This window comes from Cricetulus griseus, chromosome 6, assembly GCF_003668045.3.
Source record: "Cricetulus griseus strain 17A/GY chromosome 6, alternate assembly CriGri-PICRH-1.0, whole genome shotgun sequence".
NCBI classification, from domain to species: Eukaryota; Metazoa; Chordata; class Mammalia; order Rodentia; family Cricetidae; genus Cricetulus; species Cricetulus griseus.
Window position 1 is genome coordinate 104,129,497 of NC_048599.1, and position 14,660 is coordinate 104,144,156.

The 14,660-nt window shown below is 39.7% G+C and overlaps 2 protein-coding genes across 4 annotated transcripts in view; one reads left to right on the plus strand and one right to left on the minus strand.

Moving 5' to 3' along the window:
- The window catches only part of Dcaf17 (DDB1 and CUL4 associated factor 17), a 30,107-nt gene extending 21,869 nt beyond the window's left edge, over positions 1-8,238 (minus strand). Inside the window, exons 1-4 of one of the 2 annotated variants that reach the window (XR_004770503.1) lie at positions 7,889-8,238; positions 7,427-7,530; positions 2,959-3,049; positions 83-219 (exon numbers count right to left, since the gene is read on the minus strand). Coding sequence is in view for 1 of the 2 variants with exons in the window: in XM_027420206.2 (XP_027276007.1) it covers positions 83-219; positions 2,959-3,049; positions 7,427-7,530; positions 7,889-8,014 (458 nt within the window). In the remaining variant the exon portion in view is untranslated. The remainder of the gene's footprint in view (positions 1-82; positions 220-2,958; positions 3,050-7,426; positions 7,531-7,888) is intronic. The other variant, XM_027420206.2, reaches the window with a different exon arrangement.
- A 170-nt stretch (positions 8,239-8,408) lies between these two features.
- The window catches only part of Mettl8 (methyltransferase like 8), a 91,554-nt gene continuing 85,302 nt past the window's right edge, over positions 8,409-14,660 (plus strand). Inside the window, exon 1 of one of the 2 annotated variants that reach the window (XM_027420210.2) lies at positions 8,409-8,627. The gene's annotated coding sequence lies outside the window, so the exon portion shown is untranslated. The remainder of the gene's footprint in view (positions 8,628-14,660) is intronic. The other variant, XM_027420209.2, reaches the window with a different exon arrangement.

Sequence of the window (14,660 nt, forward strand, 5' to 3'; positions counted from 1 at the left end):
GAAGGCAGGACTGAAAAGGGGCTTAAGATTCCCTGGGCCACAGGTCTCAAAAAACTTTAAATAAGAACTTCATAGTTGATACCTGAACTTGCAATAGGAAGCAAGGTATATTTTCTCCAGGATTTCCCCTGTAGTTGCTGATATACGAAGCAGCCAATTATGCGCAGTCAGTGCTATGAGTGAGGACTTATAATCTGATGGGTTGGGAAGTATTTCCCCCTAAAAGGAAAGAGAGAGAGAGATAAAAAGAAACTGCTTAGCTATGAACAATCTGCAGTACTCTGTGTCCAAAGAAAATGGTTAGTTACCTCGTCAAATGAGTAAACCAGAGAATTATTAACTGCACAAATGAAGACGGCAAGGGAAAACAAGACTGTGGGTTGTTACTTTAGCCATTATTATTTAATGCTTTTAAAATTTGTCATCATTATTGTGTGCTTATGGGTGCACAAATCACAGTGCATATGTGGAGGTTAGAAGACAACAGGAAGACTGTTTTCTTCTTCCTCTTGCTTGTTTGAGACAGGGTAGCCTATGTAGCCTTGGCCAGTTGGTACTCACTCTATAGATACGATGGCCTCAGACTCAGAGATCTGCCTGCCTCTGCCTATTGAGTGCTGGGATTCAAGGCGTTTGTCACCATGCTCAGTTCTCCTTCTGCGTTCCTGTTGGTTCTGGGGATCACACTCAGATTGTCAGGTTTAGGTCTCTGAGAAACACTTTACCCACTGGCCATTTCATCACTAGTCTTTTAAACTTATTAGATGAGTTTATTCATGTATATATACAAATGAACACACAGCATTTACACAGCATCTGGAAGAGCTCACTCAATATCGCTTACCAAGTATTCCCCAAATGTAGCCAACAATAACAGGAGTATTAGCAATGCTGCTGCGGTGGTAACAGAACTACTGAAGCTCTTAGAATCAAGCAGTAAGAGTCACTGTTTTGACATGGTACAGGTCTGATGCAGAAGGGAAAGAGGAGCAAATGTTTTGATTTTGGTTAGTAAAGTTATGAACTGAGAAGTTGAAATTAACGTGGCATTTGCTTTGGTAAAACACAAACAGGAAAGCAGAGGCCACAACCTCTGCATAAGCTACAAGAGTTGTCTTCCCTCTCAAATTCCAGGGAAACAACTGTTTGCTTTTAGTTTGCTTGGTTTTATTTGTTTATTTTTGCTGTTTCTTAGGCAGACCCTGTATAATGGAGACTGTGAACTAGTCCTCCTGCATCCACACTGATGTTGTAATTTTTAAATGTTATTAACTGAATTATACTTAATTTGTAAGCAACAACATGAATGCTTTATACTATAATGTCTTATGTATCATCTCATGTAGACCTTAAGAGTTTTAAAACTATCTACTATCCCTACCTAGTCCATTAGGGAGACATTTGGAACAAGTACATATTATAGATTTGAACTATTTTCTTAAACCCAAAATGGCATTTCATACATTATCTCAGAAACAAAACAAAATAAACAGTGCTAATTTTAAAGTAGTTTTGTATCCATATATTAGGAATACAGTGTTCCTTTGAGTTCTTCATAGAAAATCTTGTGTCACCACAAATAAAAACAAAATCATTTTAATGTTTATGGAATGAGAATAAGAATTAGGCTAACTTTATTTTTCCAGGACTGCTCTATATTTTGGGTGTTTGAATTGGTATATTCAAACTTTCTCAATTAAGAAACCTATCATCTCCCTAATCCCCCTCAAGAAAATAGATTAAAAGGCTTTAAATTGTTTAAATCACATTATTTACAGCTTTCAATTAAAGAAGAAGAAAACAGGCTTCAAACTTTCTAATTTTTAAAAAAGAGACCTCTATGAAAAGAGAGTAATTATAGGGAGAATGACAGTTTAAAAAAAAAATTACAGCTCTATGGAAAAACAGCCTGGAAAAAATTTAACATTAAATTCAGACTATTGCTGCCCATGGCTTAGATAGTACTTTTGGTCACAGACTGGGAGTTCTCTTAAAAGCAACCAACCAGACTCTCAGACATGATTAATTCACTTCAGTGTGTCCTAAGAGCATTTCCGAGAAACAATGCCATGGAAAACTTAAAAAAAGGAGGAACTGTCCCTCAAAAAAGGACTGTGATTAAAGAGTTTGGCAAATGGTTTGAGAATCATTGTGCATGCAAGCATTATTAGAAGCAGTAGTATTAAAGACTGAGGAGGAACTTAACAAATATCCTTGTTTATTTTTTTCCCCATAGACCAATTCCTCCTAGCTCCCCTGGTATCTGTATGCTCATATCCCATAGAAACACTGTCCTGAAAGGTGCACACACAGGGCAATGCTGGACTAACGGGATGACTTTTACTACTGCAGTTTTCACTTTTTTCCTATTATTTTCCTAATTACATTCATAGATGGAATTTACAAAAATTTACTTCCAAAGAGCTACATTATAGTTGTTTACAAGAATGATTGTAAACTACCCTATATTGTTATAAAACTTTTAATCAGTTTCTAACTTTTTAAGATTTCTAAACTATCTCTAATTTAAAAGTTTTCATAATAAATTGAACATGGTGGTGCATACCTATAATCCCAGCACTCAGGGGTGGGTGGAGTCCAAGGTACAAGTTCATCTCAGCTACATACCAAGTCTTAAGCTAGCCTGGGTTCATACAGGAGCCTGGTCAAAATAAGTAAATGAATTCCAAATACAGATTTAACTTTTTAAAAATGTGTGTGTGTGTGTGTTTTCAATAATTAAGAAGAGACCATGAATGAGAGGAAGAGTGTGTAAGGGAACATGGAAGGAATTGAAATGGGGAGTGGGTGGGGTAGAAATGATGGAAATATAGTACTCATGTATAAGATTTTTTTAAAAAAAATGAAATAAATGTAAAAATAAATAAATAAAACATTTTAGACTTGGGGGAGCTTTAAAAACAACAACAACAACAATGCTCTAGAAAGAAATCTCACCACTGGGCATTCCCATAATAAAGCATCCTCAATTTTTTCTGATTTGGAACATTTTGGCATTTCATAAAGTTTTCTTGGCTCTGATGCAACACTGGGAAAAATAGAAAATAAGTATTATTATTAGTTTTACATGGAGGCAGTCTTTGCTCAGATTTGAGGTATTTCTTTCACATGCCTGTAGCCCCAAATTACAACTTGCTATTTTGTTTTCTTTAACCTTTCTCTTTGGTATTTTTCTGATCAAATTCCTTAATATACAAACCCAGGAAAAAGTGTAAAAAAAAAGAAGATTAAAATAGTTAATAATAGGGTCTGGAGAAGGGCTCAGTGGTTAAGATCATTTGCTGCTCTTCCAGCGGACTCATTTGGTTCCCAGCACCCACATAAGGCAGCTTACAACTGTAATTCCAACTCCAGGGGATCTGATGCATCTGGTTTCTGCAGTTACATTCTCTCTCTCTCTCTCTCTCTCTCTCTCTCTCTCTCTCTCTCTCTCTCTCTCTCTCTCTCACACACACACACACACACACACACACACACACACACACACACACGTAAACACATAACTAAAATTATATAGTTTATACTACAATAAAACCACTGAAAACAAACACACATTTCGGTTCATTTTCTATATGTTCCTTATGTAAATGGAGCTACCTGGACATTGTTTTACAAAAACAGCATTATACTGAATTCTTCTATCCTTAAACATTTACTGTAAATGTCTGCTGGATCTACTGAGTTCATTCTATTGCTCTGATACTCAAAAATTATAATGTATAGACTAAAAAGTTCCCATTATGTTTTGGCTAGTTTCATGTCAACTTCACAAAAGCTAGAGTCATCAGAGATGAGGGACCTCAATTAAGAAAATGTGTGGGCTGGAGAGATGGGTTGGTGGTTAAGAACATCAGCTGCTCTTCCAGAGGGCCTGAGTTCAATATCCAGCAACCACATGGTGGCTGACAACCATCTATAAAGTCTGGTGCCCTCTTCTGGCATGCAGAGCACTCATATATAAAATATAAATAATTTTTAAAGATAGAAAGAAAAATGTCTGTAAGATTAGATCAGGCTGTAGGTAAGCCTATATTGCATTTTTAAAATCAGTGACTGATGAGGGAGGACCCAGCCCATTGTTGGTGGTGCTCATCCTGGGCTGGTGATCCTTGGTTCTATGAGAAAGCAGGCTGAGCAAGCCAGTGGGAGCAAGCCAGTAAGCTGCACCCCTCTACATAAGCTCCAGCCTCCATGCTCCTGTCCTATTTGAGTTCCCATCCTGACTGTCTTTAGGAATGAACAGTAATGTGGAAGCATAAGCCAAATAAACCCTTTTCCCCCCAAGTTTCTTCTCTTTTTTGTTGTTGTTTTTCAAGACAGGGTTTCTCTGTATAGCTTGGAGCCTTTCCTGGAACTCTCTCTATAGACAAGGCTGATCTCAAACTCAGAGATCCACAAGCCTCTGTCTTCCAAGTGCTGGGAATAAAGGCGTGTGCCAAGTTTCTTTAATTATGTGGTTTTCATCACAGCAAGTAATAACCCTAAGACACACTAGTTTGAATAAATATTTGTGGGTACAAAAGGAAACGCTCACTGTATATTTTATTCTTTTCAGAAACAGTAAATATGTGTCTAGTTCCACTATCATTGAACATTGTATCTTCCAGCAACTTCAAGGCTAGACTGTGGTATTATCTAGGGGACAGGCGCTCTCCCCAGAACTCTATCTACCCCCTCCCTACCAAGAAAGTGAACACTGTAGCCTTGGTGCTTACTTTGAAACAGTATTCCTACCATGCCCAGGCTGTTCTCAAGCAATCTTCCTTGCCTCAGCTTCCCTGGGCTGGGGCTACAACCTGCCACACCCCCAGCTAGTCTCTACTTCTCTGAGAACTACTGAGATGTGGCCATAGATGTTTGCTTTCAACTACTGTGAAGAGAAACAATTTTTTTAGGATAGCATTTTATTCGCTTCTGACATTCCCTCCGTAACTCTAAGGTTTAAATAAAACACAATGTCACAGGAGCAAAAGCAATCTCATGTGATTCCATCTTCAACAGCATGGTGAAGAACACCTGTCTGTTATCACTAGGACACTAATTAATAGCATCTATTTTGACTGCACTTTTAAAAATCAAAACAACTGTCTCCGGCTTGGAAAAGTGATGAGCTGGGTTTTAAATGGTACCTAAGGGTCACTGTTAACATTGCAAGGTATGATGAACATCCTGACCATACAAGAAATTGTCCGGATTTCCAATGCCAGAATCAGAGCCTTAAAACAGACACTGTTTTCAGAAAAACTGATGAAAATGAAGCACTTAAGCCTTTGGTTATTCTTATAAAAGCACACAGAGAAGTGTTTACTCAAGAAAACCCCCTGAATTCAGTAAGAATAGTGGGAGCCCACAGTGTCTACAGACACATTCCCTTCCTTCCTTCCTTCCTTCCTTCCTTCCTTCCTTCCTTCCTTCCTTCCCTCCTTCCTTCAGCTAAGGAAGATGGTATCACAGCTCTAAAGTGCTATGGCCAAAGCTTCTAAGATCCTTCATGCTGCTTTGACTGTGACATTATTTTCATCCAGCCCCAGTCATGTGTTGTTGAGGCTGAGTCCTATATTGGTGCAGTTGAAAGGTAGGACTCCTTTCAGCCCTGGCCCCATGGAAGCTCTACAGGGTAGAATAATAGGACCTTAACATCACTTCTCTTTCATTGTAAGGCCCAGACTGGCCTTAACTTCCTTCCCTAAGATGAGTATTCCAGCCAGCCCACCTGCTCAGCCTCTACTATTAAGGGAGTCATGCCATCACCTCCAGTGACCAGCTCCATAGAGTTGGCTTGAAGACTGCCTGGGCAGAGAAGCAGTTCCAAAACAGATAGCCCACAGTTCTTTCCAATAAAACTGACTTTATCTGCAACAGATGTGGAGGAGTTCAAGCATATGTACACTCTATAAATCATTAGAAGCCATGTCCAAGGGTGAATAGGGGGGTCATGGGTAGATTCACTAGCACTAAAGGCTAAATTGTAGGTTGGCTGATTCACCAAAGAACCAAAAAGGGTAACTATTAAGCAGTGATCCTAAACCTGTGGCTTACGACGACCCCTTTAGGGTCACATATGAGATATCCAGCATAACAGATATTTACATTACGAATCCTAACAGTAGCAAAATTACAGTTATGAAGTAACAACAGAATAACTTTATGGTTAGGGTTACCACAACATGAGGACTGTATTAAAGGGTCTCAACATTAGGAAGGTTGAGAACCACTGCACTAGGGTCAAGTCAAACCTCAAAACTCACTAGTCTGACTTCTAGTTTTTATCTAATCCAACAAGAACCTAGATGTTATCATCTCAGTTGAAAAAATGCTTGCCAGGAAAGCAAGAGGACCTGAGTTTAGATCCCCACCTCTCATAGTTTCTGCCACTTGTAATCTCAGAGTTGAGGAGGTGGAGACAGCTAAATTCATAGAGCTTGCTGGCCAGACCATCTCCTGGAAACCTAGCTTCCTGGTCAAGTGAAATAAGACCCTGTCTCAACAAGGTGGGTGGCCCCTGAGGAATGGCACTGGAGATTGATCTATTTCCTCAGCACACACAGAAAGGAAATATCCATAATTTTTAGAGATGCAAAGTGAAGGATGTGTGTTTAGAATATGCTTTAAAATATTTACCATCAAGATAAAGGGTGGGGCAGTGGTGACGAACCCCTTTAATCCCACCACTTCGGAGACAGAGGCAGAGGGATCTCTGAGATCGAGGCCAGCCTTTTCTACTGGTCAGTTCCAGAACAGCAAGGGCTACACAGAGAAACCCTGCTTCAAAAGTTTAAGAAAGAGAGAAAGAAAGAAAGAAAAAGAAAGAAAGAAAGAAAGAAAGAAAGAAAGAAAGAAAGAAAGAAAGAAAGAAAGAAAGAAAAAGAAAGAGGCTAAAGGAAAGAGGCAAATCAATAATGTTTAATCTAGGTAACTGGCATGGAAGCATCAATTTACTGTGGCTTTCCCTGCAGCCTGACCTTGAATGGTTGTAGATGAGGTTGTTAAATATTATGCAACTGTAAATACTATGCTTCTGTTTGAATATTTTCTCCTGGGGGGGGGGGAGTGAAGTAAGCACTTCTAAAACAAAATACAAATGCCTGTCTCCCAAAGAGCATCTAATTATTTCATAACATGTTTTCTCGACTCTGATCTTTTAAATGTTATAAAACAGCAAATAGTGCTGAGCAACGTATTATTTTGCCTGTGCTATAATTTTGTGTGAAATAAGTATTTACAAAGATGAAACCTGCAACTTTAGTTTTAATGAGGTTTTAAAATCGCATGCATTTTCCACCTAGTTTTATTATGGGCTTCTTTCTCCATTTTCCTGTTTCACTAAGCACTAAAGAAGCCACGTGGTTCTATAAAAACTACGTTCAGGTGAATTACAGCAAAAAAATCACCACCAATAATTTACCTGCTTACACAGCACCGGTAATTGTCAAAATATATTCTTCCTCTCTCATAGGCTATAGGTGACTTGGAATGAGTTGTCCAAACATTCTTAAATTTAGTACTCTCCTGAAAGATACAAAGAATTTCAGTTTAGGAAAGAACTCAGCCCCCTTCTATGGAACCATTTTTAAGTGGGTCGTTTAAACCTGTTTTCAAGTACATTGTTTCTTTTATTCTTCCTCCCTCTGCCCACTCGTGTTGGTTTAACTGGATGCCCAACTTTTAAATCGATTGTCTGCAGAAAGGCAAAAGCTTTTAAAAACTAAAGCCATGAGGCGGACCTGTAAGCACCTATTTACTAATATCCTAGTTGCAGGAGACGGATGCCCCTCCCCACTTATGACCCTCAAGTGAAAGCCGAGCGCGTAAAAAACTGCACCCCGGGAGGATGGACCCCAGGCATGCCGAGTATGGCGGGCGTCACCTGGCACACCAGCGCCCGCAGGATGCCCAGGTTCGTCCTCTGCACCACGCCCGCGTCGCGTGCGAAGAAGCCTAGAGCCCGGCGACTCAGCCTGCGGCACACATTGGCCTTCGGGGTCGGGCCCATGGAGACTCGGGGTCCTCAGGGCCGTGGAGGGGCGCGCCCCTCACAGATGCCACCAGCTAGCCTCAAGGGAAGGCTGACGCGGGAGCCCCGCACTGGGCACTCGGGGACAGAGAGCAAGAGTTAGCACCACTCGGGTTCGGTGCAAAGGAAGAGAACCAACGACGCCCGCACAGCCTTTCCTGCAGCTCGGGGACTCTTGGGATTAAGGCTGCACCTCGCGGCCCGCCGTAGCCACGCCCTCTCCCGGAAATGTAGTTCCCACGGCCTTTCCCCGTTTCTTTTTTCCAAAACTACAATTCCCGTCGGGCAGAGCGAGGGTTGATTTAGCCCCGCCCCTTCCCGCCCACAGCCCTCCTCTCCCGGCCCTGATAGGTTGCGCCGTAGGGCTGCGCAGTGGGTCGGGTCGCCTTCCGGGCTGCACGAGGTTAGCGGGGAGACCCTTGGGGGCGCTGTGCAGCCGCCTGCTGGTGGCGCCTCATCTCTGGGTCCTGCACCCAAGGAGCAATTCCTTTCCGCCCTGGTGGTGGGAAACCTATCAGTCCTACTGTGGCCCTGCGAGGCTCTGGCCACTGTCCGGAGGGGCGTTGTGTCTGTCCAGTGAGACCCTCCAAAGGTATGCCCTGTGGCTTTCCCTCAGCCGCACATGGGACGTTGTGGATGAGGTTGACTTAAACATTTGGTTGTATAAACACTTAAGCTTTTGTGTTGTAATTAGTGGTGAAACATGCTGGTTTTCCCACCAAAGTAGTATTAAATTTCTCTTTCCCAGAGGTTCTCCTTAGTGTGGCCAGCGGGGACACTGGCTGGTTTTATGGTACTTGCTGTGTTTTCCTCTTCCTTGCTTGCATTTTCCCCACATATAGGGAATAAAATAGGAAATGCTTGCATTCTTATTGAACTGCCTAAGATAATCCAGGTTGACTTCCCTAAGTAAAAAATAACATTCCCTGTTAACTAGCTCTGCCTGCATGTTCAAAATTCCCAGCACACCAAAATTTCCGTAACTGTATACCAGATGCCACCGTTACCTTGTTAGTGTGGTGTCTACATCTGCCACATATGCTTGGAATGTCACTCCTTTGGTGTTCAAAGAAAAAGCCAGTAATCATACCAGCTTTCTGATCTACAGCTTAGAATTACAATACCGGATGAGTGTGCTGGGTTGTAATTTAAGCGCTTAAGGTTTTTTGTTTTGGACGGGGAAGGAAGGAAGGAAGGAAGGAAGGAAGGAAGGAAGGAAGGAAGGAAGGAAGGAAGGAAGGAAGGAAGGAAGGAAGGAAGGAAGGAGAAGGAATGCATTTTCTTCAGGGTCTGGCTTTTTTTGCTGATATTTCATGACTTGCTTATAGCATAGGGTGGAGTTCTTTGTATATTTTTAGAAAGCTCTACAATAGTTAATTTGGTCATTCATGAATGCAGCTGTCACTGAGAAAACTGGAACCCAGAAAAAATATATCTGGATTTTCTTTGGCTGAAGTGAAATGCAAATCATTGCTGAATTGCACTCATCATCTCTCTTCTTCCTGTAGCTCTTGTCTTCTGTGTTCTCCCACCATGGCCGAGCTTTTATATCTGTGCTTATCTTTCACATAACTTTTTTTTCAGGAATTTTTTTTATTAATTTATGTTTTACACTCCAATCCTAGTTCCCCCTCCCTCCTCTCCTCCTTCTCCCCTCACTCTCTTCCACCACCTCGGAGAGGGTAAGGCCTCCCCTAGGAAGTGTACTAAGTCTGGCCCATCATCTCTTTGAGGCAGGACCACGGCACCTCTCCACCCCCACACCCCTGTGTCTAGGCTGGGCATGATCTCTCTCCATATAGAATGGGCTCCACTAAGTCAGGTTGTACATTAAAGTTAGATCTTTGACCCACTGTCAATGGCCACATATATTGTTCCAGTCACACCATTGTCACCTATATTAAGGGGGGTCTAGTTCGGTCTCATGCAGGTTCCCCATTTGTCAGACCTGAGTCAGTGATCTCTCACTAGCTCTGTTTCTGTGGGTTTCCCCATCATGGTCTTGACTCCTTTGTTCATATTTTTGCTCCTCCCTCACTTCGATTGTACTCCAGGAGTAGTTAGTTAGTTGTGGATTTCTGCATCTGCATCCATCTGTTTCTGGAAGAGGGTTCTAGCATCTTTGGGATTGTGGATTGTAGGCTGGGTATCTTTTGCTTTATGTCTGGTATCCACTTATGAGTGTCTTTCTGGTTTTGGGTTACCTCACTTAGGATGTTTTTTCTAGTTCTGTCCATTTGCCTGCAAACTTTAAGTTGTCATCGTTTCTTACCACTGAGTAAATATACCACATTTTCTTTATCCATTCTTCAGTTGAGGGGCATCTAGGTTGTTTCCAAGATCTGGCTATTACAAACAATGTTGCTATGAACATAGTTGAGCAAATGTCCTTGAGGTGTGACTGTGCCTCCTTTGGGTATATGCCCAACAGTGATATTGCAGGATCTTGAGGTAGGTTGATCCCTAATTTTATGAGAAATTGCCATATTGATTTCCACAGCAGCTGGTCAAATTTGCACTCCCACTAGCAATGGAGGAGTGTTCCCCTTTCTCCACATCCTCTCTAGCGTAAGCTGTCATTGGGGTTTTTGATTTTATCTATTCTGATTGATGTAAGATGGAATCTCAGAGTGGATTTGATTTGCATTTCTCTGATGACTAAGGATGTTGAGCATTTCCTTAAGTGTCTCTTTGCCATTAGAGATTGTTTTGTTGAGAATTCTCTGTTTAGATCTGTACCCCATTTTTTTAATTGGATTATTTGGTAGTTCGATTTCTAGTTTCCTGAATTCTCTGTATATTTTGGAGGTCAGTCCTCTGTCAGTTGTGGGGTTGGTGAAGATCTTTTCCCATTCTGTAGGGAGCCATTTTGTCATGTTGACTGTGTTCTTAGCTTTACAGAAGCTTCTCAGTTTCAGGAGGTCCCATTTATTAATTGTTGCTCTCAGAGTCTGTGCTACTGGTGTTTTATTTAGGAAGTAGTCTCCTGTGCCTATTTGTTCAAATGTACTTCCCACTTTCTCTTCTATGAGGTTCAGTGGGGTTGGATTTATATTGAGGTCTTTGATCCATTTGGACTTGAGTTTTGTGCATGGGGATAGATATGGATCTATTTGCATTCTTCTATGTTATACCAGCACCATTTGTTTTCTTTTTTCCATTTTATATTTTTAGCTTCTTTGTCAAAAATTAGGTGTGTGGGTTGATATCAGGGTCTTCAATACGATTCCATTTGTTCACCTATGTGTTTTTATGTCAATACCAAGCTGTTTTCATTATTATAGCTCTATAGCAGAGCTTGAAGGCCCCCAGATGATCCTTTATTGTACAGGATTGTTTTAGCTATCCTGGATTTTTTGTTTTTCCATATGAAGTTGAGTATTCTTCTTTCAAGGTCTGTGAAGAATTGTGCTGGGATTTTGATGGGGATTGCATTGACTCTGTAGATTACTTTTGGTAGGATTGCCACTTTTATTGTGTTGATCCCACCTATTCAAGAGCATTGGAGATCTTTTCTTTTCTTTCTTTCTTTTTTTTTTTTTGCTATCTTCTTTAATTTCTTTCTTTAAAGACTTGAAGTTCTTGTCATACAGGTCTTTCACTTGTTTGGTTAGAGTTACCTGAAGATATTTTATGTTATTTGAGGCTATTGTAAAGGGTGATGTTTCTCTGATTTCCTTCTCAGCCCGTTTGTCATCTGTATATAGGAGGGCTACTGATTTTTTTTTTTTGAGTAAATCTTGTGTCATGCTATACTACTGAAGGTGTTTATCAGTTGTAGGAGTTGTCTGGTAGAATTTTTAGGTTCACTTGTGTACACTATCATATTGTCAGCAAACATAGAGAGTTTGACTTCTTTTCCAATTTGTATCCCTTTTATCTCCTTTTGTTGTCTTATTGCTATAGCTAGAACTTTGAGTATTATGTTGAATAGATATGGAGAGAGTGGATAACCTTGTCTTGTTCCTGATTTCAGTGGGATTATTTTGAATTTCTCTCCATTTAGTTTGATGTTGGCTGTTGGGTTACTGTATATTGTCTTTGTTATATTTAGGTATGTTCTTTGTATCTCTATTCTCTCCAAGATCTTTATCATGAAGGGATGTTGAATTTTGTCAAAGGCTTTTTCAGCATCTAGTGAGATGATCATGTGATTTTTTTTCTTTCAGTTTGTTTATATGGTGGATTTTTGTATTTTGAACTATTCCTGCATCTCTGGGATGAATCCTACTTGGTCATGGTGGATGATTTTTCTGATGTGTTCTTGAATTCAGTTTGCCAGTATTTTATTAAGTAGTTTTGCATCTGTGTTCATGAGGGAAATTGGTTGTGTCTTTGTGTGGTTTGGATATCAGGGTAACTGTAGCCTCATAAAAAGAGTTTGGCATTGTTTCTTCTGTTTCTATTTTGTGGAATAATTTGAGGAGTATTGGTATTAGATCTTCTTTGAACATCTGTTAGAATTCTGCATTGAATCCATCTGGGCCTGGGTGTTTTTTGGTTGGGAAACTATTGATAACTGTTTCTATTTCCTTAGGGGTTATGGGTGTATTTAAGTTGTTTATCTGTTCTTGATTTAATTTTGGTATATGGTACTTATCTAGAAAATTGTCCATCTCCTTAAAGTTTACCAATTTTGTGGAGTACAGGTTTTTGAAGGATGACCTGATGATTTTCTGAATTTCTTCAGTGTCAGTTGTCATGTCCCCTTTTTAGTTTCTAACTTTGTTAATTTGGATATTCTGTCTCTCTCTTTTGGTTAGTTTGGATAAAAGTCTATTTTGTTGAATTTTCAAAGAAACAACTCTTTGTCTCATTGATTCTTTGCATTATTTTCTTTGTTTCTACTTTATTGATTTCAGTCCTCAATTTGACTATTTCTTGCCATCTACTCCTTCTGGTGAGTTTGCTTTTTTGTTTGTTTGTTTGTTTTAGTGCTTTCAGTTGTTCTGTTAATTCACTAGTGTAGGATTTTTCCATTTTCTTTATGTAGGCACTTAGGGTTATGAACTTTCCTCTCAGCACTGTGTGTCCAATAAGTTTGGGTATGTTGTACGGTCATTTTCATTAAATTTTAGGAAGTCTTTCATTTATTTCTTTATTTCTTCCTCGACCCAGTGGTGGTTCAGTTGATCATTGTTCAGTTTCCATGTGTTTGTGGGCTTTCTGAAATTAATGTTGCTGTTGAATTGTAACTTTAAGCTGTGGTGATCTGATAGGGTACAGGGGTTTATTCCAATTTTTTTTTTTAATCTGTTGAGGTTTGCTTTGTTACTGAGTAAGTGGTTAATTTTTGAGATGGTTCCATGAGGTGCTAAAAAGAAAGTATATTCTTTTGTGTTTGGGTGGGATGTTCTGTTAAGTCCATTTGAGTCATAACATCTGTTAGTTCCCTTATTTCTCTGTTAAGCTTCTGTCTGGCAGATCTGTTCACTGGTGAGAGTGGGGTGTTGGAGTCTCCCACTATTAGTGTGTGGGATTTGATTTGTGATTTAAGCTTTAGTAATGTTTTTTTTACAAATGCAGTAGCTCTTGTGTTTGGGACATAGATGTTCAGAATTGAGATTTCCTCTTGATGGAGTTTTTCCTGTGATGAATATGAAATGACCTTCTTTATCTTTTTTGACTGATTTTAGTTTGAAGTCTATTTTGTTAGATATTAGGATAGCTACACCAGCTTGTTTCTTAGGTCCATTTGATTGGAAAATTTTTTCTCAACCCATTACTCTGAGGTAATGTCTGACTGTGAGTTTGAAGTGTGTTTCTTAATATGCAGCAGGAGAATGGATTCTGTTTTTGTATCGAGTCTGTTATCCTGTGTCTTTTTTATAGGTTAATTGAGACCATTTATATTAATGGATATTAGTGACCAGTGATTACTAGTACTTGTTATTTTTGTTTTTGACGATGGCATTGCATGTTCAATTCCCTTCTTTGGGGTTTGATGCTATAAGCTCATCTATTTCCTGTGTTCTTTTGGACGTAGGTGATTTTCCTTCTAGTACTTTTGTAGGGCTGAGTTTTTGGAAAGGTATTGTTTAAATTTGGTTTTATCATAGAATATCTTGTTTTCTACATCCATGATTATTGAAAGCTTTGCTGGGTAAAGCAGTCTGGGCTGGCATCCATGGTCCCTTAGTGTCTGCATAACATCTGACCAGGACCTTCTGACTTTCATTGTTTCCGTTGAGAAGTCAGGTGTAATTCTGATAAGTCTGCCTTTATGTGTTATCTAGCCTTTCTCCTTTGCAGCTCTTAATATTATTTCTTTATTCTGTATGTTTATTGTTTTGATTATTATGTGGTGAGGGGACTTTTTTTTTTTTGGTCCAGTCTATTTGGTGTTCTATAAGCCTCTTGTATTTTCACAGGTATGTCCTTCTTTTGGTTGGGGAAGTTTTCTTCTATGATTTTGTTGAATATATATTTTTTGTGCCTTTGAGTTGGGCGTCTTCTCCTTGTTCTATCCCTATTATTCTTAGGTTTGGTCTTTTCATGGTGTCCCAGATTTCCTGCATGTCTTGTGTCAAGGATTTGTTGGATTTAAAATTTTCTTTTGCCGATGAATCTATTTCCCACAAGCTATCTTCAATGCCTGAAATTCTCTCTTCCATCTCTTGTATTC